The 17,515-nt window shown below is 40.6% G+C and overlaps 1 protein-coding gene across 6 annotated transcripts in view; it reads right to left on the reverse strand.

Annotated features, from left to right (window-relative positions):
- THOC2 (THO complex subunit 2) overlaps positions 1-9,482 on the reverse strand; it is a 51,616-nt gene extending 42,134 nt beyond the window's left edge. For 3 of the 6 annotated variants that reach the window (XR_008204297.1, XR_008204296.1, XR_008204298.1), the window contains exons 1-4: positions 9,324-9,482; positions 3,900-3,958; positions 2,958-3,049; positions 1,147-1,198 (exon numbers count right to left, since the gene is read on the reverse strand). Coding sequence is in view for 3 of the 6 variants with exons in the window: in XM_052673688.1 (XP_052529648.1) it covers positions 1,147-1,198; positions 2,958-3,049; positions 3,900-3,958; positions 9,324-9,385 (265 nt within the window). In the remaining 3 variants the exon portion in view is untranslated. The remainder of the gene's footprint in view (positions 1-1,146; positions 1,199-2,957; positions 3,050-3,899; positions 3,959-9,323) is intronic. The other 3 variants (XM_052673690.1, XM_052673687.1, XM_052673688.1) reach the window with 2 other exon arrangements.
- Positions 9,483-17,515: the final 8,033 nt, after the last annotated feature.

Here is a 17,515-nt window from a genome sequence, read left to right on the forward strand (position 1 = left end):
ATGCTCATCTAGAACAGATGGAAAAAAAGGAGTGGAAAACCCAGTACGATGGAATGTTACTTGCGGGGGGGAAGAGGGGGGAAATAAAGAAAGCAATCCTAATAGTAACAGATACAGCTCAGAGAGGGGGGAAAAAAGCCTTAAACTCAGTCAAAAAATAAGCAAGCAGTTACATTGAATTTCATTTTGTCTCTGCAGTTTGAAGCATAGCTCCCACTCATACTACCTCTCTGCTACTTGTAGCTACATGGCATTTGGCTACATAATTTCAGCTAGGGAAGCAAGCACACATATTAATTTCAGTCATTTAAGTAGTTTAAGGAGTGACCCATTCAAGTTCTCTAGCTCAGCTTAAAAGTAAAAGGTGACAATGTAGCACTGCATTATAAAAATCTAATTATTGCAAAGAAAATGATGATACAAGTAGACAGAAATATTAGGAATGAAATAACCAAACTGTATCAATGACAAGTTGCAGAATTCAAGCTACCTACTAAAACATAACTGATTGTGCACAGCCAGGCTCAGCATTGGCTGAAGCCACATCTGTGATGAACAGACTGGCAACAGAATTCATCAAGATCTGTTGAGAAGTACAAAGGAGCACAGAGCAAGATGTTAAAGTGTGATCTGAAAAAAGGATATTAAAATTCTACTAATGACAGAAACAGCTTTGGATCAACAAAATTCAACACAAAAATCCAGAAGTTACTAACAGAGTAAGAAGTACACATCTCTAAAATCTAAGTTGTCATCATTAACTAACAGTGACAGCAGAGGTAAGAGTCTTTACAGAGCCCGTTGTGAGAACAGAAGATGGCACAGCAGGAATGCAATTCATTGTCACTGGCTGCACTAACTGGCACCCAGCTCTCTTACGAGCCACCGCCCCTAACTTCTCTTGGCAGAGCCATTTCCACTCCCCTTAGTAGGTAAAGATATCTAGAAACTATAACTGAACAAAGCAGAATAAAAAGACGTTAAGCACTTAGGTACAGAAGCACTGAACAAGAATGAACACATTTTGTAATTTTAAGTCATGCTTTGCAGATCAAGTAAGAAATCCTGCAGAAATGAATAACTAAAAGTACAAAACATGTATTTCTTCAAATCTGTCACAGCGTGGAAAGGAAGCTTACAGCTTACCTAATATGCAGAATGCATCAGCTAAGATGGAAGGCATGTCCTCACGAAACTCCTAATGAGGAAAAAGAAGAACACGTAGTAAATACAGAATTTACAACATGTACACTGAAAATCCTTGCTCTACTGCATAAAAGAATATTTGATCAAAACATTCAGATTAATAATGCGTTGTTAAATGAAGTGGCCCATTCAACAATACATAAATAGCAAATAATTACTGATTGCAGAGAAGATGCACCAAAAGACCCAGTAAGAATATTTGGGAAACATCTGAAAGAATTCCCTGACAGACAAATCTACATACATATTAGACATTTAAAATCTGAAAGGGATCTTCTACCACTAATCAATTTCTTTCATTTCTGTGTGTGCATAGCAACTGATTTCTAGAAATAAGTTCTGTCTTTGCTTATGAACCATGTGGGAGAAAGGAGGGGAAGAATACAGGCGTGTGCACATTAAGAAAGAAAAATATATGCTTTCCCTCCCCCCGCCCCCCACCCCAGTGATTCTCTCAGTCTGGAATATCAAACAAAAAAAGTTCAGTCTTTACAAAAACTCACAACAATTTTCTTAAAGAACCACACACAATTCACTGCACATGCCTCTGTAATTGTGTACAGCATAGTAATATGCACAGTAACAATAAACAGTGAGAATGTAATTTGGGCATTTAAGATTTCAAGACTGTAAAATAATTGATACTACATTAATGTAGGATTATTTGCTACTAATAACAGTGTGCATACACACACTTTCATACACGTCATCCTGCACACGTTACAACTGCAGAACTTACACCCCAGCAGCCAATTAAGTATTTTCAGAAAACAGCAATGCCAGCTAACAGCTGCCCTAAAGGAACATCCTACCTTTGAACAGCTTCCCACTTGATATCCAAGATGGGGTGACTGACTCGCAGCATTAAACCTGCCATCAAACCAGCACCAATTCTGTGTGTGTTTTTCTTAAGTTACCCATGAGTACTTGGTATTCTCCCTATCACACACCTGCATTTGTCCAGGAATAACAGGGAGAATGAGCTCTTAGGCATATTTGCCCATGTCAAAGTCTCAAATGAATAGCAATCACGGCAAGTTTTAAAGCAAGAGAGTTGCAGATAAGTGAGAGTTTATAATTAAAAAAAAAAATCATGCAGCTCTAAAGCTTTTCTAGAAAACCTGTTTTTCCATCCTGCAACTTCCAGTACCTTCTACAATAAACGTGTCATACACAAAAGATTAAAGGGTTTGCACTCTAGATTTAGGAGAGGATCTTTACAATTATGACATTTTCATTATGCATGCCTGTGCACGCAGATGAAATGCACCTAATGTACCTATTCCATACACCATGCACATATCTCAATATACACAAACACTGCAGCATCAAACAGGAACACTGTTTCTAAGGTGATCATGGGACCTGGCCATCTCAGCTGTAGAACAGTAAGCAAGCTTGCTGATACACAAATATATAAATAAAAAAAAGGTAGGTGGCATTACTGGCATGCTGCATAAGCAGTTAAACCTATTTCTAGCATTTACAAAAAACTTTAGTCTCCACATAGCCTTAAATTACCTAATTTGTAATTTATGCTAACGTGAACATAACTACTCACCACAAAAGCCGGAAAAACAGAAATGCTGACAACCCGTATGTATTTCAAGTGACAGAAATGAAGAAAAAGGATTTGACAAGTTTTCAGACATGAAAAACTATCTTCTTGAATACCATCCATCTTAATCTTCATTCAGATTTCATAACAGACTAAAACTTCAGTAAGCAAATCAATACAAATATAAACTTACTATAATATCAGCAAGAACACCAGAAGCTTGTTCATGCTTTAAGTTTCCTCTCACAACATGAGATGAAAGCTCATACAAAGCCTGCTGGATATCTGTCAAAAGAAAGCACATTATTGAAGCACAAACTAGGTACCTCTTGGCCTACATTCTAAAGCCAGGGATGTGTATGATATTGCTGTAGACTTCAGACACTTGACATGTAAAGAGGGACACAGCTCTTCATAAGAGAGGGATTATTTTACTGATTCTGACAAGACTGGAGTTGACCATCAATGCCTACAGCTTCACAAAGGAGAAAGTCAAAGACTATCTATTCTCATGAGTTTACTGAATAACAGTAAAACAGGATGAAAAACTGCAGTTTTCAGTGAGCATAACGACTTGAATCTTTGCTGTTGACTTAAACAGACACCTTTAGCTTATAATTCACATGGGCATTGGGTTTTATTTCAGAATATTTTCTTATATCACGTATGCCATCAAAAACTATTTATCTTTCAGGAAGAGAAAACTTAACAGGAATGAAATGCCTCAGAAGGACTTTAATTATTACAAAAGTCTGCCACAACTGAAGGAAACGATTTTTACAAAAGCTTACATTATACTGAAATATTAAGCACAGGTATTACATCTGAGAAAAATCTTGCAATGCCAAATGGCTGCAAAAACAGCTGCGGTCAGCTCGTAAGGGAGCGTTCTTTAAAAAAAAACAACTGCAGCGTTGCTATAATTTTGATGTACAAGAAATGTTAGAATTCCACGCTTCCAATCTGCAATTGCAGCATGCAGTTGGCTCAGTAAATAGTGCTTTCCACGAGCACAGCCACTGCAGAGCACATCAAAACTTCTCCTTCACATTTCAAATATTTCCTAAAGCAAGAATTTAAAAAAACCTGGAATTTTAATTTCAAAGATAAAGGAAAACAAACGAACACAACTCACCTCTGAAAGTGAGGCTGTCATGGCTTTTGTCTTCACTGAGAGCGCGACACAGTTGCAAACTGTAGTAAAGAAAATATTAACACTATTTAAAAACAGCAAGATATTAGGAAATTAGCATTAGATAACCCACAAATGTTTCAGGGCTGTTGTTGTTGTGGCTAAAATAATTTTAATTCAAGGCAGTTTAAGTGCCTACGTACATTTTGGCTTTCACACACACTATTTCACAGGAGAAAGTAAAGGAAGAGCAAAGAAACACAAAGCTCCTAATACATCACATACAGAATGGGATCTTCATGCTTCACTCACAGGAAATTCTGACCAATAATTTTTAACCAACACAAACATGATTTCCTTATACAGTGCTTTAGCAAGAAAAAAACAGACTCTATCTCCAAGCACATGCTGTAACCACTGAGGATTCACTACAGGCTGCAAAGGCCTGTTCTGTTGTGTTATGTTTTCTTGGTCACTGTCAGTCACTCCTTAAGCAAATCAGCCATATGTAAGCAGCACACCAAACACCGTACAGACTGGTCCACAAAACAAAATTCTAGCTCCCTGCATTATGAAATGAATGCTGCAATAGCAGGCTACATGACACTGAAGGCTTAGACACAGACATGCAACCCAAGCTTCCAAGGGCTTTATCTTCCATTACAATTTTCACTCCAGGAGGAGGCTGCAAAAACAGCTTCACCTCAACGAGCATCAGCACTCAAGAGGTGGCGCTTTACCTCCTTTATTACAGCCACCAAAGGATGTCCTCCAATAACTTTATTCACAGTTGCAAGTTTTCAGTCAAGTTTACCATTCTTCCAGAACTTTCCATAAGAACAAACTGAAGGCAGCAACAGAGTTACATTGTATTCCTACATAAATCCTAAGTCTACAGCCTCCTACCTGACCAATTCTTTCACATTACCTAACAAGGCAAGTGAGTACTACTGCTACAGAGTGTCATTATGGAAAAATAAATCACAAAGAAGCACTTGGTAGCAATCCATCACTCCTATTTGTATCCTGCACAGACTGTTACTCTCCAGCAGGACTAAACCACTGCTCCAGCAATCAAAGAATAATATTAAGCAAGGCATATTTACCCTCCAAAGACGACTGGAACATGGTTTTACACAGAAGCAGGATGTGATCATAAGAAATACGCAACCTGAGCAAAAAGCGACGCCAGGGCAATGACATCTCTAATGTATTGCACAAAACGAAATACAATCCTAAACTATCAGAAAAGACAGTGCAAAGAAACGGACAATATTCTGTGTTTCACAAGCTGTAAATGGTAATGCTAAATGCACTTCTTATTTTTGAAGCAAGGATGGGTTTTTTTCAGCCATTCTCAATGACAATTTAACTCACGTCAGACCTAAAATTTTGATAGCTACTCCACACACAAGGTGTGAATGAAGGAATTGTTTTTAAGCTCTGAAAACAAGTAACAGTCAGGTGAAACCTCCAATTCTACAGAATTATCAGCTTATCGAGAAGTCAAACACCAGAATAAAGGGAGCAGTAAGGAAGGAAGACAAGGCAGAAGCCCCCCATCCAGTACCAAAAAGCCATGATGTTAGTTATCCAGTCTTAGCTGAGTACAGAAGTTAAAAACATTAAAACATCAGCCCTTCCAAACCATCAATATCTGTATGATTTACCAACCAAGAAAAAAAATGAAACAATATTTTCCCCACTTAAAGCCCAGAAAATGGAAACTTATCGTCCAGCTTTCAGTTCAACAGTCCAAACATCAAAAGGTTTACAACTCTAAACTTCACTCTGGTTTATTTCTGCAAGTTTAGGATGTGGAACTTCCCTATCCTACTACATTCCACCTGGGTATAACCAATGCAATAAACCCAAACTGCGAGTACAGAATAAGCCAGGAAATAAACATCTAAACACAACAACAGAAAGAATCACTGCTGAAAAAAAATGTAAAAAAAAGTTGTTTTGGTTGAAGATGGGCTGCGTTTGTTTAAACAACAGCAGCTCCAAAGTTCTGCAGGTGCTCAACACAAGTTTGCACAGAGCCAGAAGTTGGACCTCAGCCTCCCTTTGGTAACACAACGTCCTACATACACACAGTTACACTCTCACACATAGCATAAGGCAGAAGTTATCATAAAGTGCACGTGTCTGCAAATATTGACTATACGCAGAACTCCACTGATGCAGGCAGCTCTTTTGTTGAGCTGAAACACAAACAATGGCATTTTGCAGCTAGGATGGCCAAACTACAACTGAAGCCTGCTTTCCTGATTCTCAGCCCTCTAATTGCTACCCAACCTTATGACACGCCTCACGCACACAGAGCAACAAACACTGTAGGAGGGCCAGAACGACTCTGTCTCAAAATCTCAAGTTCACTGAACATTGAGCTTCTTCAGTTCATCATGAAGTTTAACATACTGCATTAACGGCCAGCTGAGCGCGCTATTAAAGTCCTGCTTCTCTCTTCAGTCTGTTCGATCTGTCACACACAAAAAACACCAACAAGCAAGAGCAATCCCATAAGCACTTGCCATTGCACTTCTGTTCTCTGTGTTCCTGTTCGCTACAGACGTACATCAGCACCTTGCTGTGGAAGGCACTACAGAAAACAATACAGCGTCCATACAAAAGGACAGTATACACATACACAAACAGATAGGATCCTATAAGCACAATAAGCCGTCACTCACACGTGCCAACTCAATCTCCACACTACCTTGCAGTAGCAGAACACAATTTAAATAATGTGTATTTAGACAGAGAAGGATCTGAACAAAAAGAAGACAGGTGATGAGCACTTTGTGACAAACCTCTAGCTTTGGTAACTAAAAAAACCTCAAAACTAGTATGTGGTCTACATTCATGTATCCATATCAGACATTATTACACATTGGTCACTGGGTTAATTAAATTAGAAGAGCTCAACAGTGCCCAAGAAGTGCATGGTCTCCACTCTGCAGGCTCCAGAATGCCACCTCACCTATTCACCTGGGACTTCTCAGGACACACAAAACCCTCATCTTTTGGGTTCTGACCGCTGCCAAACCATGAGGACAAAGGGATCATATCAGAAATAATAAGTTCACTATTTCCCATGGGAGTGAAAGAAAATATAGAAGATAGTCAGTCAAAAAACTGATTTTACTACTGCATTTCCTTAGGAACGACTCTGTATTTCACTTTCAAGTAACTTTTTATTTATTTATTTTTTACTAACAGAACCTCCAAAAGACTACAGTCATATTTTAAATCTGTACATCTTACAGAATAGGCAGAGCACTGCCACACATCTCAGGACTGTGTAAGAACACATAACAGCAACCACCTTTAGCATTCGTTGGTAATTGCAGTGCAAGCCAAAACACTAAAGGCAAATCATTGACTTTTTTCAGTACACTGCCAAAATACCAACTCAGGCTGACCTAATCAGATCCTGTAAAATAATCCAGTAAATAAATATTTCTACTTAATTCATATTTTTGGGTCTTTGTTTTAGATAAATGGTTTGGTAAAACAAGAAGTATCACTACATCTACTTACCTTTCAATTCAGCACTTTAAAATATTTTGTGTGCTTTGGTTTGGAAAGGAAGTATAATAGTTTTATTTTCATCCAGTTAGAAGAAATGAATAGGAGATAAGTTTTGGAAAAACAAAGGCTAAGTAAAATACCAAAAAGTTCCTCCCAGAAAATGTGGCTTCTTACAAAGTTCTCCAGGACAGATGCATCTACGGATGCATTATCTTGTGCCTAGAAAATAATTTCATGCATATTTCACATTCATAAAGCTGACAACTCTTATCCAGCTGCAATCACATTGCCTTTAGAACTAATGGCTTTTCTTGCCAGCCACTGTTAACACCACATCTGAAACAGTGTATTTCATTTGGAATAAGGGCCACAGTAGAGGAATTTCACAAATTTTATTGCCCTACAGGAGGTTCACACTTTCTTCACAGTCACGTTTAAGAAGTAGGGCTGCAGGAGAAAGGAAGACCCACAAGAGGTTTGTCCATAGCCTTCCCACAGCTCAAATTCTGAGAATTCAGTTGAAACTGTTAACTGATCAACTAGAACATTGCTGTCCTCAGGCTCCATACAACCTCAGAGATCATAACAGGGAAGTTACAAAAATCATCATCTTATTTGATGACAAAAGACAAAAAATAACTCAAGGGCTACTGCAGGAAGAAAAAGTGGATCTGTATGCACATCACATACAAAACCACATTTTATTAGTGCTACTAGCATACTCTCAAAAGACATCAGTATGTATGTTCTTACATGTTATCCTTTGTTGTTCATACAGAAGTTTAACCAACTTCAGGCAATAAATAAGGAGACTTTTTACTAAGGATTGTCCAGCTGTTGTTGTGCAGTCAATGCTTTAAAGTCAGTGCAAACCTCCATTAACCGGGGGCTCCTAAACACCTAAGTTTTTCTTTTTCAAAATTCAGGAACTGAACAGACTTTCTTTGCCCTTGTTTCACACACTTAGAAACACATTAATTCCAGCACAGCAGTGACACAGACATAAGAAGGTCCCTTCACTACAAAGCAGAGAGTTTGGTGAATGCAGAGTTTCGTGCAGAGCCTCTGTGTTTACTCTCTACCCCACTAACTTTCTACTCAAACATGAGGCCAATCATCACCCTAACTGCTGAATCTAAATACATGAACAAAAGAAAAAGTCAAAAGGAGCAAAAATACCACAGAGTGTTTCCCATAAAGTGATCCCCCAATATTTGCCTATATTTGAAACCTCAGGGCTTTTTTTAGTTATAATAAAGGGCTAAAGGAAACAGAAAAACTAAAATAATATCATTTAAGAGCACACAGTAAGTTGGGCACCCTCGTCGAAACTGATGCAGTACAGAAAAACTGACAGCCTGGTGAACGACGTGTGAGCAAAAGAAGGCCGTGAAAAGGAAGCCCACAGCACAGGTGGATCGATGCGGGAAGCTGCACCCAGCCCCTCTGGCGCTCGATTCCTCTCTAGGATAACTGGAACGGGCCGACCCTACCAAGGCTGAACTGAAGCGGCACAGCGCCAGGCGGCCGGGAACAGGCCGAAAGAGCGAAACGGCGGCCGAGCCTTCCACTAAGGCGACGGGCAGCGCGGGGCCGGTGAGACGGGAACGCTACGGGGCGCCCGAAGCCGCGGCGCGGCCCGGAGCGGGAGGGCGCGCTCGGGGCCGGCCGAACCGGGCCCGGTACCGGCAGAACGGCCCAGCGGGCCCGGCGGCGCGCAGCAGGCCCGGCCCGGCCCCCGCCCTCGCACGGCTTCGTCCCCCAGCGCCGAGCCGCGGCCCCGCGTCCTGCCGCCCGCTCCCATCTCCCCGCCCCCCGCCCCTCCCCCTCCCGCAGACCGGAGGCCCGTCGGCGCCCCGCCGCCCTCCCGCGCCCGGCCCCAGCACTCACAACTCGTTCCTGCCCCCCTTTTCCCAGTTCTTTATCCACTCGGCGGGGAGCACGATCGCCATCTTCCCTGTGTGGCGCCGAGAAGCCCGGATGGGGGAGCGACGGGCGCAGGTCAGAGGGGACGCCGCGGCCCGCGAGGCACGACGGGACGGCCGCGCCGTGCCTAAGGAGACGGCGCGCGCAGGGCCGCGACGGCGCGTGCTCCGCAACGCCCCGAGGAGTGACGTCACCGAGCCCGGTAACAGCGCTGCGGCGTGTGGGCGTTCCGTGCGCCGTCCCTTCGTGCCGAGGCGGGCGCTGCAGATGCGATGTCGCAGCTGTGCGTTTCGTAACTGCCATTTTTTACGTCGCTGTTAGAACTCGGAGACAAAACGTTGTGCTTTGAAATACGGGCTTGCATAATTTGAGCGTGGTGCTGAAGCATGCAGCTTATTCAGCCGTGGAGGAGAGAAGTGCTCCGCGCTACATGCTCTCAGTTCACGTAGCCGTGGCGGGGATTAATGGCAGAGCTGATTCTTAAAGACTGTTAGAAACGCGGTTGGGACCATATGCAGAATGCACAAGGCTTTCAGCAGGTCTCGTATCTGTGGTTTCTTCTTACTGATGACAGGACGAGGGGAAATGGCCTCGAGTTGTGCCAGGGTAAGTTTAGGTTGGATATCAGGAAACATTTCATTACAGAAAGGGTTGTTAAGCACTGCAATGGGCTGCTCAGGGAAGTGGTTGAGTCACCATCCTTGGATGTGTTTAAAAACAGTTTGGATGTGGTGCTCAGGGACGTGATTTAGCAGAGGGTTGTTAGAGTTAGGGTGGTAAGGTCAGGTTGTGGTTGAACTCAATGATCTTTAAGGTCTTTTCCAACCTGAGCAATTCTGTGATTCTATGATTCTAAGTGCTTTGTAATATACTCACAGTCTGTTTAGGGCCTATTCTTGTGTTATGTCTGTACAAGCTGAGACTTGCAGACAAGGCATGAGCAGAGTTTTCCTTTTAGGCAAAGGATGGCACTGTCAGGTCCTGAAATATGAAATATTTTCTTATGTAAATATTGATTTGTAGCTCAACATTATCCACAGTTTTCAAAACATTGCCATTCTGAGTTCCAAATTACCTTTTTTTTTTCAGTTTTTTAAAAAAATGATAAAAATTAGTAAAAAAACAATTTAAAACAATGCCAAAAAGCATAGAATAATAAACTTCATAAAGAATTTTCTTATAAATCCACATGAAATTAATTATTTTCTCAGAAATCATAGTCAAACAGAGGCATATTTCTCCAATTTCCTGGTTATAACTAGATCAGAGCAAAAAGCGGTAGCAAGCATATATAAATGTATATCTGTTACTTGTGTTTTACAGAATCACAGAATCACCCGGGTCAGAAGGGACCTCAAGGATCATGTAGTTCCAACCCCCCTGCCTAGCAGGGCCACCAAACATCCACATTCAGATCAGGTTGCCCAGGACCCCGTCCAACCTGGCCTTGAACACGGCCAAGGACGGGGCATCCACAACCTCCCTGGGCAGCCCGTTCCAGGGCCTAACCACTCTCCTTGTGAAGAACTTCCCCCTAACATCCAACCTAAATCTTCCCTCCTTCAACTTGGATCCATTTCCCCTAGTCCTGCTGCTGTCAGCCCTTTTGAAGAGTTTACTCCCCTCCTGGGTGTAGGTTCCCTTCAGGTATTGATAGGCTGCAATGAGGTCACCCCGCAGCCTTCTCTTCTCCAGGCTGAACAAGCCCAACTCCCTCAGCCTGTCCTCATAGGAAGCCTGTCCTCTGTTTTAGAGTCTAGATTCATTCTAGTCTAAATCTGCTTTCCACTACTTCCATTAGCATCACTGAAACTATTTGCTTTCTCCAGTTTAAAACAGGCGTAAGAAAAGCCTGATACAAATTTTCATAAAGGATCGAAATAAACCTGTATCTTGGTTGGCTAAAATATATTTTAGACATGTTTTAGAAGTTCTCTTGCAGTTAATTTAGCTATTATATGCTTCCTATTATTATTTACAAATATGCATACGTTTATATTGTCCATTCATATTGTTACAACGTCTTCAATCATAGAATACTTCAGGCTGGGAGGGCCTTTAGGTAGCCACCTGCCCCAGGTACAAGTAGGCTGCTCCAAGCCTCATCTGAGAGCTTCAAATCCTTTTAAGGAGGTGATTCCACAGCAAAGATTTTGAGCACCGAAGAGATTTTTCCTTGAATCAGGTTGGAACTGTGCCTGTTCCCTCTTCTTTTGCAATACTCTCTGAGAATAATGTGGGTCCACGATATTTGTGTAGAACTAAAGAAGCACTTGGTGAATGTGAATAAAATTTGTTCTACTTATGATAGCAGCTCCTAAAACACAGACATTCACACATTTGAATGGGTACTCGACAGCCTCTAATGTTTATTCTCCATCCATTCAGAAGGCTTTTGTGTGCTTGAAAAAAGTGTCATGGGTATCCTAAGGATCCTGTAAGTGAATCAAAGGCCTTTTTTTAAAAGCTAGGATGTTTCTCTCATTTCAAAAATTCTTAGAGATTTCATCTCAATCAGGATGGATCTATTCAGAGAATTTTCTTTTGGCATTTTGTTTCCTTCTGCTATTTTTATAAGCTTACATTTACCTGTCTAAATATTTGGATAAAAAGAAGTCTTAAAAAGAATGAAAAATAACGATGCCTGTAAAGCCACTATATGTCACACTGCAGTCTTGAGTCACCTGCTGTCCCTCCAGCCTGAATAAAGAAGAAATCTGAACATTTTTTCCAACTTCATTGAAGAAAATGCCTCAGTTGGGCTCTATGGTAACAGCTGGATAGCAGTAAGTTATTATTAAGCCTGACTGCAACTGTTAGGCTTTCAAAGCTGTGGTATGTGATGAAGCAAATACACAGTTACAAGAAAATAAGTGTTAATCTTAAAAAAAATGCATATGCTCTTGGTTTTCTAAATAAATACTACACTAAATGTGCAAAAGCAGAAGAAAGAAAATGTTTGAACAGTTTGTTTCCTCTATAATAACCTTCATGAATTTGTGCGATAAGGCACAACTTTATTATCCTCTGTGAGATACAAACAGCAGAAGGTTTTGCTCTTCTTGCACAGACATTTAAGAGTAGCAATTTCGAATAAAATGTCCTTTAATACTGTTGTGGTTTTTTTAAAGTCATATTTATGTAAGAATTAATTACTCTACATTCCTGAAATATGCAATTGTATTTATTAATTTATTTTTAATCAGTCACAGTTCGGTGTTATTCATGCTTTTTTGCGTTTGTTTTTTTATGGTTTGCTTTTTCTTTTTTCCATTTGTTGATTTTGGTTGTTGTAGTTTGATGGTGGATTTGATTTGTTGGTTTTTTATTTGTTTGTTTGTTTGCTTTTTTCTGGGAACATTTCCTGAATTCTCACACAAAAGAAAAAGGGGATGACTTCCATTTGGTAAATGCTGTTTAGACAGGATTCCTCATAAATATTATCTAGTACTGCCTGTTTCTATTCAGCTGGGCTATTGAAAAGAGAAACACTGTCATGTAAGTGACTGCCAAATAGATCTTCTAACAGTTAGGGTATTTTCATAGCTAGACTTAGTATCCATCAGCCATAGATTTAGGTTCAATTTCCTGACCACATCACCCTGGAAGGGGTCTGGTGCAGGTTTTGAAATAGTTTCATTCCACTTTTTAGTTTTTTGGTGTATGTTCATGTGTCTGCTGATAGAGAATGGAGGGCAGAAATACTTATTAAGCTCCCTTCCACACATTTCCTGTGAAAAGGTGGCTTATTTTATTAGAAATGATGCTGTGAATCTGGAGAGCACTTCATCATCTGACCTGAGATTGAGATTGTGTCTGACAGGAATTAGAATAGTTATTTACTTGAGAGTATTTCAATCTACCTCAAGGTAGCTTGGGTGTTTGGAGGGTGTTTTTCTTTCTCTGATCAGCATAAGTAAGCAAAAATAAAAACACTGGTTCAGCAATGGATCTGAGAAATTAGAAATATGGGGGAAAAAAGATATGTATTTTTTTTAATCACAGCTTCACTGAATGATAAAATGTTAGCTGTGAAATAAAGATTGGCAAGGCAGTTCCTGCTGGGATTTCCCTGTAGGGGGGGACAAGCTGTTCTAATGGGTTGTGCTCCCAGAGCCACTGAGAACAGGGGTGATTCCTTCTTGCCTGCTTCAAAGGCACAAGGAAGAAATAGTAAATGCTTTAAGAAACGTTTTGAAACACCTTGTCTTCTGGTACATACACCTTCCTAGCAAGTGCTCTATCAAAGTCCATTATTAGAATCTCAGATATTAGTATTTAGAGTTTGAAAATATGGACAAAGTTAGGAGCTTTGCAAGTTTTGCAAGCTGAGCAGTGACAGTGTCACTGGCAAGGCAGCTGAGAGGCTTGCAGCATAACCTGGGTCCACTGCTGCAGAAAGGAGGAGTACAACTGGCAGAACAGGTACTCCAGACTTCACAGCTCATCTTTTGCTGGATTGCCTGATGGCTGGGTGTCCTGCAGGATGGCCCTACATCATTACACCTTAATGTAGCATACACCCCATAGAACTCTGTGTTTGACTTTACGGTATTTGCTGGCAAAACCCATCGGATAACTTCAGTACATCATCAGCCCTCAATCCTGCACAGGAGAGCGTGGTGCAGCAGCTCTGAGGCAGAGGCCATGCTGGTGTCTGAGGAACTCTGAGGCAGCAGTGCTACAGTTCGTGCTCCTGTCCCTCCTGTCTGGGATGTGTTCAGAGGAGACTGGAGGGTTGGCTGGCTGCTGCTGGAAGCTCAGGGAGCCAAAGTCTGCCAAAACAGCCTCTGCTTACCAATAGCTGCAGCTTGCAGGAGCTGATTGGTGTGGCTGCTACTGATGTTTGTGGGCCCTTAGCTGTAGCACCTGTTAGTGGGTGAAAGTGTGAACACTGTAGTTGCCTCACATTTGTTAATTGTGAGAGCTAAGAGTATTACCATACTGAGAAAATATGAAGGTTTGAAGGTCAACCCTGCATTTGGTGAGTCCAACTCTTATCAGCATGGTCCATGCACTCATTACTGTTGTGTACCCCAAATATCAGGTATGTTAAAATGGAAGTGTCTGTGCCTAAAGATAATCATGCAAGAAAAACCTGAATTCCTAATCTCGGGGCTTGCAGGCTGTTAGACAGAAAATATATTTCTCAAACTGTCAGTCCTGACTCTTTATTCTCAGTCCCAGATCAGAAAGCACTACTCCATTGTTTCTCTGTTCTGCTGTTTCTTTTTCTTCTGGTATCTTGATTCTGACTAGAGTCCAAAGGCAGTGTATTCTTAAATAAACCTGCCTTTGTTATGAGTAACCATCTTATATATTGCTTACATGTACAGCAATATAAAACGCTCAGGAACTAAAAACAAGCTTGCCCTTCTAAGATTTAGACAGCCATCTTGAGTTTCCCCCATTTACAAGAATTCTCAGACATCATCAACATGGTGTGGGGCAATTGAAAGACCAGACTGACCAACTAAAAGGGATATGTTTGTTCCCCATAGCATCCCTCTTCATGCCTATCTTCCTCTTTTCTGCCTTTAGGACAGCCTGTGCTGAATACAGAGTGGGAGATAGGCGAGCACTGCCTTAAACGTGGCCTTTTTCAAGTGACTGTACCACTAAATTATAATGTATAGTAAGTACCTGCAATCCAATGCTAATATTGCAGCATGAAGGAGTTATGAGCAGAAAACCACATGTGGCCATATGCCAAATGCTTGCTGAGTTCAGATCCCAGCTCCAGATGACTATTTCTTGCATTAATCAGTTCAAACGGAGCTAACATAAATCACTAGTTACACGTTTACCATTTTCCTCTCCATTTGGCATTTCTCTTTACTTGTCTGCTCAGAAAGTTGTGAAGGAAAGTAAATATTCCATGCTTCTTCCTGAGTTGACATTAGATGCAAGTGAACTTGGAATTAGTGTCAGCTAGCAGTATACCAAAACACCCAAAGACTTCTTGTTTCATACTTAAACACAAACTTTTCTGTGGAACATCTGTTACTGGATTAAGAACAACCACCTTTATTTCATGCTTTAATTTTGCTGAGGATATTTTATCAGTGATAGATTTGGGAATTGCAGGAAAATATATCCTGCCTAAGATCTTATACCTGAAATTGAAAAAGCTCATCATGTTTTTTCAACTTTTCTGTAGTATGATGATACCCCTAAATATTTCTAGCTTCCATTTAGTCCTTTCTACCTTCACTGAAATGTAGTGGGAATGATGTTCATCACATGCTGATGAAAAGAAATAAAGGCCTGAAGGGAGTAATGCTTTTCTGAAAGAGAGATATGATATTCTGTGGACCAAAATGAAAATGCAGGACTTCCATATTGCCTTCGAACAACTCCATCTCTTCCTCCAACAGCAATACAGCAAGAACATTGGACGTAATTCAGAGAAAAAAACACAGATTTCAGGCATCTGTTCTTTATCGGTTATTTGATTTAGTAGTGCCATATTCATGAGAAAATGTTCCTAGTTAAGTTACTGTTCTGTACTGCACTGGGCTTCAGAATTCCTATGTCAATAAGATCAGTAAGAAATAAGAAGTTACCTTAATTTCTTGCAGAATATATCAACAAAGGTGGATTCCCATATTAACTTCTGTGACTTGCGACCCCTTACTGATTGAACAGTCCATATCAATGAACTGTTGGCTGTCTAGTTCATATTTGTTTGACTCAAACATCCTGAAGTGTATTGAAATATGAAACATGTTTGTGTAAAAAAAAAAAGTCTGAAAGAGGCATTTGGTATGACTGTCAGATTTATTGTGTTACAGATTTAGTGAATAATTCAGATTGGAAGGGATCTCAGGAGGTGATGTAATCCAGCGTTCCAAGGGTCAGCCATGAGATCAGTTCATGTTGCCCTAGTCTGGTCGTGAAACTCTCCAAGTTTGGAGACTGCTTGAATGTCCTCATGTCTGGAAAGGCCTTGTTTGTTTCTATTTATCTACATTGTCTACAGCTCCACCAGGCACCCCTGTGAAGAGCTAGCCTCCATCCCCTTGGTAGCTCCTTTGCAAGTGATGGAAGGCTGCTGTGAAGTACTTCCAAAGCTGTATCTTCTCCAGGCTGAACAAGCCTTTCCTGTTCCCTCTGCCACGCTTCACCATCCTGATGGTCAAGGAGTGCTGGCCTCACCTCAGTTCAAGGTTTTTCTTGTTCTGGGCTCCCTAGTACTGAACGCAGCATTGTAAATGTGGTGTAGGGAATGCTGCGTGGAGAGGGATAATGACTCCTTTCTATGTTCCTGTTTACACCATCCACAATGCTTTTCAATCTAACGGACTTGTTTCTTCACCTATTCGTAGTATAAATTACATGAGCTGAAAGAAATACATTACAGTACGTCATGCAGGTACGCAGTATTACGGAAACCACACTGCATCTATTCATGCTTATACTTCCACCCAGTAAGAGGATTTTCCTTACTGAATGAAGTACATCAATCAGATTGAGAGAGGTGTTACCTTATCTCACTAAATATTTCATCTTTGTAAAACTTCAGCTCCTTTTTTTGTTTGTTTATCTGGGAATAAGATTCAGGGATACGACAAAGACACTCAAACCAATGGAACTGCTTTGTGATGAGTTAAGATTTGTAGGCAGTGGTTACAGGTCCTTCCATGCAAGTACAAGTCCTTCCAAAGCAAATAAAAAGCACTGAGAGGCTATCTCTGTTTGAAATCAGCAAACCAAAGTCTGTTGTTTTGTTTTGTTTATAAATACAGACTACTCAACCAATTCCAGCAAGTTTGTTTCATTTTAAAGGAAAGAATGAATACAGCAAGCAGGAATATTTGTCTACACCTAGTTCAACTTGACAAAGATACTGCCTGTGATTTTCTGCTCAAAGTTTAATTACTTTCTTTGGCTCAATTACCAGAACTCTGCTTACTGTGAAAGGTACTTCAAAGTAATACAATTAATTTTAATGTTGAGTCACCAAAGATGTTGTTAGTTTTGGCTTACAGTACAACTTACTGATTCAGAATTTTATTTTAAACTGAACTTAAAATTGTTTGTACAGAAGAACAAGAACTAGCTTGTGTAGAAGATACAACATTTTATAAGCATTACTCTTCTTGTTGTCATTATTTTTCTTTTCTGCTATGTTTTCTTATATTCTGGCTGTTCTG

This window comes from Tympanuchus pallidicinctus, unplaced genomic scaffold, assembly GCF_026119805.1.
Source record: "Tympanuchus pallidicinctus isolate F22 unplaced genomic scaffold, pur_lepc_1.0 scaffold13, whole genome shotgun sequence".
Classification (NCBI taxonomy): Eukaryota; Metazoa; Chordata; class Aves; order Galliformes; family Phasianidae; genus Tympanuchus; species Tympanuchus pallidicinctus.